At 31.1% G+C, this 4,050-nt stretch overlaps 1 protein-coding gene across 1 annotated transcript; it reads right to left on the bottom strand.

The window, feature by feature from the left end:
• Positions 1–318: 318 nt before the first annotated feature.
• LOC134726636 (transcription factor Sox-17-beta.1-like) lies at positions 319–3,761 on the bottom strand. Its single transcript, XM_063591049.1, has 2 exons — positions 3,335–3,761; positions 319–1,800 (listed from the first exon to the last, which is right to left on the bottom strand). The coding sequence occupies exons 1-2, from the start codon at positions 3,585–3,587 to the stop codon at positions 776–778; spliced, it is 1,278 nt and encodes a 425-aa protein (XP_063447119.1). The 5' UTR covers positions 3,588–3,761; the 3' UTR covers positions 319–775.
• Between the last annotated feature and the right edge of the window lie 289 nt (positions 3,762–4,050).

Raw genomic sequence — 4,050 nt, 5'->3', positions numbered from 1 at the left:
CTTTTAATTATTTGGTTGTTGCTATGACCTACTAGTATTAATTATATACAGCTCGTACTTATTCTTGGTAAAGTTATATAATATAGTAATTATTTCCTTAATCGATCAATTTTTAGATTCGAAGGTCAATTGTGCGTCTTACAACCATGAGTGACTGAACATTTTTTTTACCAAATATAACCTACTTTTCAACATGTTTGGTAAGTATCTTGTCACAACGATATGATCCCGTCATTCAAGATTCTGCCCTGTGACGTGTTGCAGGTGTGCGCCACACACATTCCACAATTCTTGTTTATATCAACAGAAGTGTCAAAACTGTTTTCAATTTTTATTCAAAAAATATAAATATACCTATATAAAACATATCATATTCTCAATATATACAAAGTGGGTCCGGCATTTTCGTCGGAAACGGAAAAAATTTAAACTATACAATAGTTATTCAAAGCACTTGATCTTCAATATAAATATGTTTTCTTTATCTTTTTTTATAAATATTTTAATGCACTAATTAAAAGGTTAGACCATGCCAAATTAAGTTAAAAGGACTACAAAAATTCTTCAACAATTTAAGCTTTTCTGCTTAACTTCTCTTTGAAAATGTCACGATAATAAAGTCATTGTCCCATTAGACAGAAATTAATTTGGCTTGGCCTTAAATATATTGGCACACAAAAAAAATGTTTGAGCACAAAAAGGTCAGTTACCCGTGGACTTTAATTCCATAATTTAGTGGAATGAATCAGTATCCATGGTGATTTTAAGATAAACATTAATGAACACATTCAGATACCAAAGGGTTTGATAAGTTCATACTGCTTGTACCAGTGGTATTATTTTCACTTTTGACGTCTCCGTTTATTTCATTGAAATAGGGTAATGTAGTAGTATGTTCAAACTGTATCCCGGTATACTGGTCTGCACCTCTTTGACACCTGTCGATATGATGAAGATAAGTGCTGTTCCCTTCTTCTAGGTACTGGTCAAATTCATGTCTATCAACCTCGTTCACACAAAGTCCAGGTTGAAAGTTCATATTTGAGTTAGAACGAACTGAGCAGGGTATGTAAGTATTTGGAGCAGCATGTGCTTCAGAAAACTGATGATGTGGATATTGGCTGATACTTGTGACTGGCTTGAAGCTTGAAGGTGTTGCAGCATGAGCAGCATGCGCATTGTCTTGTTTTTCAGCAAACTGTCCACTATAAAAAGGTTGCCGACTTACTAATGCTCGGAGAGTCGTCAAACTGTCGGAGCTTGCAGTCAAACATGTGCTTGTTGGTGAATAAAATGGTGGTATCGGTTTCAATGGTTGCATCGAAGCTGACCGTAAAACGTCTGAAAAGGGAGAATTTTTCGGTAGGTTCGCATTATAATCCATTGTTAGAAAGTTTTTGGGTATTTGTATATTTTCTGATCTCATATCTCTCACTGCTGGATTTGGCTGTCCACTTGCCGCTGAAACGTTCCAAAATTGTTGCAGATATAATGGCGTTGACGATATTGCTCTTTCCGGTGTCTGGTTTCTCTTACCAGACGACCGGAAACTGTCCCCAGAAGAGTCCGTCTCACTATAATGTCTGTTTTCCACACTGGGTTTATTATAATCTACATTTGAATTGGAATAGTTGTAGTTTCTGCTTGGTTTGTCGACTGATTTTATTTTCTTATTATTTTTTCGTCTTCTTGGTTTGTATTTATATTCCGGATGGTCCACCATGTGTTGCTGACGTAGTCTTTCAGCTTCTTCCAAAAATGGTTTCTTTTCATCTTCTGGTAAATCTTTCCATTTCTTTCCTGAAATATACAGAAAACTATCTATATCTACTATGTCCATTGAAAATGGTAAGAAGTGGGTCATTACGTGTGACAATTTTGGTAAGGATCTCTGAACAAAAAACCCAAACTGAATTAATTCTTATTTAAAGATGAGATTCAATAAAAATTCATTTGTATTATCAGAGACATATATACACATATATATCTCTGGTATTATTATTTAAGAGAAAAAGAAAGTATACCCATGACTTATGACATCAGAAGCTCATGAAAATAAACAGGAAAGAAAAATGATCTGACACAAAAAAAGATTTCAATTTAACATTTACTCCTTCGGTTTGTTTAGTTTTAATCCAAGTTTTTGGTTTTTTATTTAAATTTTAAAATTGATTAAGTAACTTTTTTTTATTTATGATATATATATATACCAAATAACTGTTTTTATCATCAATCTTATCATTCACTTAATGACATCAAAATAAAAAAAAATTAAAATATCAGAGTACATGTATAAAAATAAATTTTAAAACCGTGAAATTTACAAACTGACAACAGCCATAATGGTTTGACATTTGTAAATTTACTATTATCACCTAAATAAACAATGGAAGGCGAAAAATAAATAAAGCAATAATAAATACCATGGATTATTGAATCATAAATATTTCATATCTCAATCCCAGTAATACTCTAAAAATCCACGAATTAATCGGGCACGACCAGAACTGGACACGGAAGCCTTAATTTGCAGAGCAAAAATGGAATCCTTAAATAGGTTAATTTTCTTGATACAAATGTACTTTAAAAAAATGAGAAAAAAAAATGTATTTAATTTTAAATTTATTTTAAATTGTCACTTTTGAATAACAATGAAAACCTTGTAACTTACTTAGATAAAATAAAACAAGACACAAAATCAAGGACGTCTAACGGACTGTTTTGAAAGAAATTGTTATAAACTGTATGTCTGTTTAATGTCAAAGAAGTTAAGATAACAGCATATCAAGAAATTTCTCAGGTTATTCTCAAACTAAGTATAACATAAAAACATTGATAATTAAAAATTAATAAGGTAAATTATACAGCATTTTTTTCTGCAACTCGCATGCCCTTGATTATAGATAAGTAAACAAATTTAAGATGAAAAAATAGGAAAAAAATACATGTGGAATTTCGACTCGGATTTCTTTTTTCTTTTGAGTCGTTTATTTTGTCATTTTTGGCGGCACTTTATGGCTATACTGTATAAGTATTCTCATTGTTCAAGGCCGAGCATTGACCTATAGTTTTATTTTGGTATAAATGGATAGTTGTTATATTGACAATCATAACACATCTCCTTATGTTTATACTTAATTTATTTCTTTAAACCAATGTCAAAAAATGAAAAAAATCAAAAGGTTATAATAAGACAAAAGTTAAAAATTAGCAATATAAATAATAGAATGTATATAAAATAACCAATGCCTCGTTTGTTTGTATAACTTATGGAGTTATGGTCAGGAAAGGGACAGAAAAATAATTATAACTTCATATATATTATATAACATACCAAGCATTTTACTAAGGTCAGCATTGTGAACGTCCGGATTTTCGTCAGCCAATTTCTTTCGTTCTGTTTTCGCCCATACCATAAATGCGTTCATCGGGCGACGTATCCTTTCTTCTTTTTTATAAGGAGAGCAACCTGTATCCCTTTGGTCACTATAATATCCATAAGGTTCCGTCCAATAATGGTAACCCTCCTGTATGTTGCCCAGCGGCGGAGAATACATTCCAAAATTATCAGCTATTCTCATTTGCATTGTTCTATATATATTTATATATCTCCTAAAGTGTTAATATCAAAACATTTACTGAAGACAACTCTCTTTGTACAACTTATTTCTTTTTATAGTTAGATTGAAAATTTGATTTGAGCTGATCAGCTTATACACTTTTATCACTAAGTTTCTCTCCTGTAATAACAATTTAACTTCTTGACAAGGCGTGTATATACTCAAACTGATAGCATTACTTTATGCAAATACTCAGACGCTCCGCCCATTTTCAAAAGTTTTCAAATAGCAAATTTTACAATTACTCATTATGAAGCGTAATGACACACGACACAATGTTTTGTTTCCTTTGTGTTGCTATCAAAACTTGTTCTCTAATTAAGGGAAGTTAATAATAACGAGGAAATATTTAAAAGTAAATAAAATGTATATATCTATTTATAATTAATTAAAATGTATTAGTACTACCTTTACAATCTTGTTTTTTTTT

Source organism: Mytilus trossulus, chromosome 1, assembly GCF_036588685.1.
Source record: "Mytilus trossulus isolate FHL-02 chromosome 1, PNRI_Mtr1.1.1.hap1, whole genome shotgun sequence".
NCBI lineage: Eukaryota > Metazoa > Mollusca > Bivalvia > Mytilida > Mytilidae > Mytilus > Mytilus trossulus.
Note: the sequence above shows the minus strand (reverse complement) of the source record. Positions and strands in the feature narration are given on the sequence as shown.

Coding starts and splice junctions, on each gene's coding strand:
- LOC134726636 (XM_063591049.1), bottom strand. CDS start 3,587: ATGCAAATGAGAATAGCTGATAATTTTGGAATGTATTCTCCGCCGCTG. Junction 1,801..3,334: donor TGACCTTAGTAAAATGCTTG/GTATGTTATATA, acceptor TGTATATTTCAG/GAAAGAAATGGAAAGATTTA.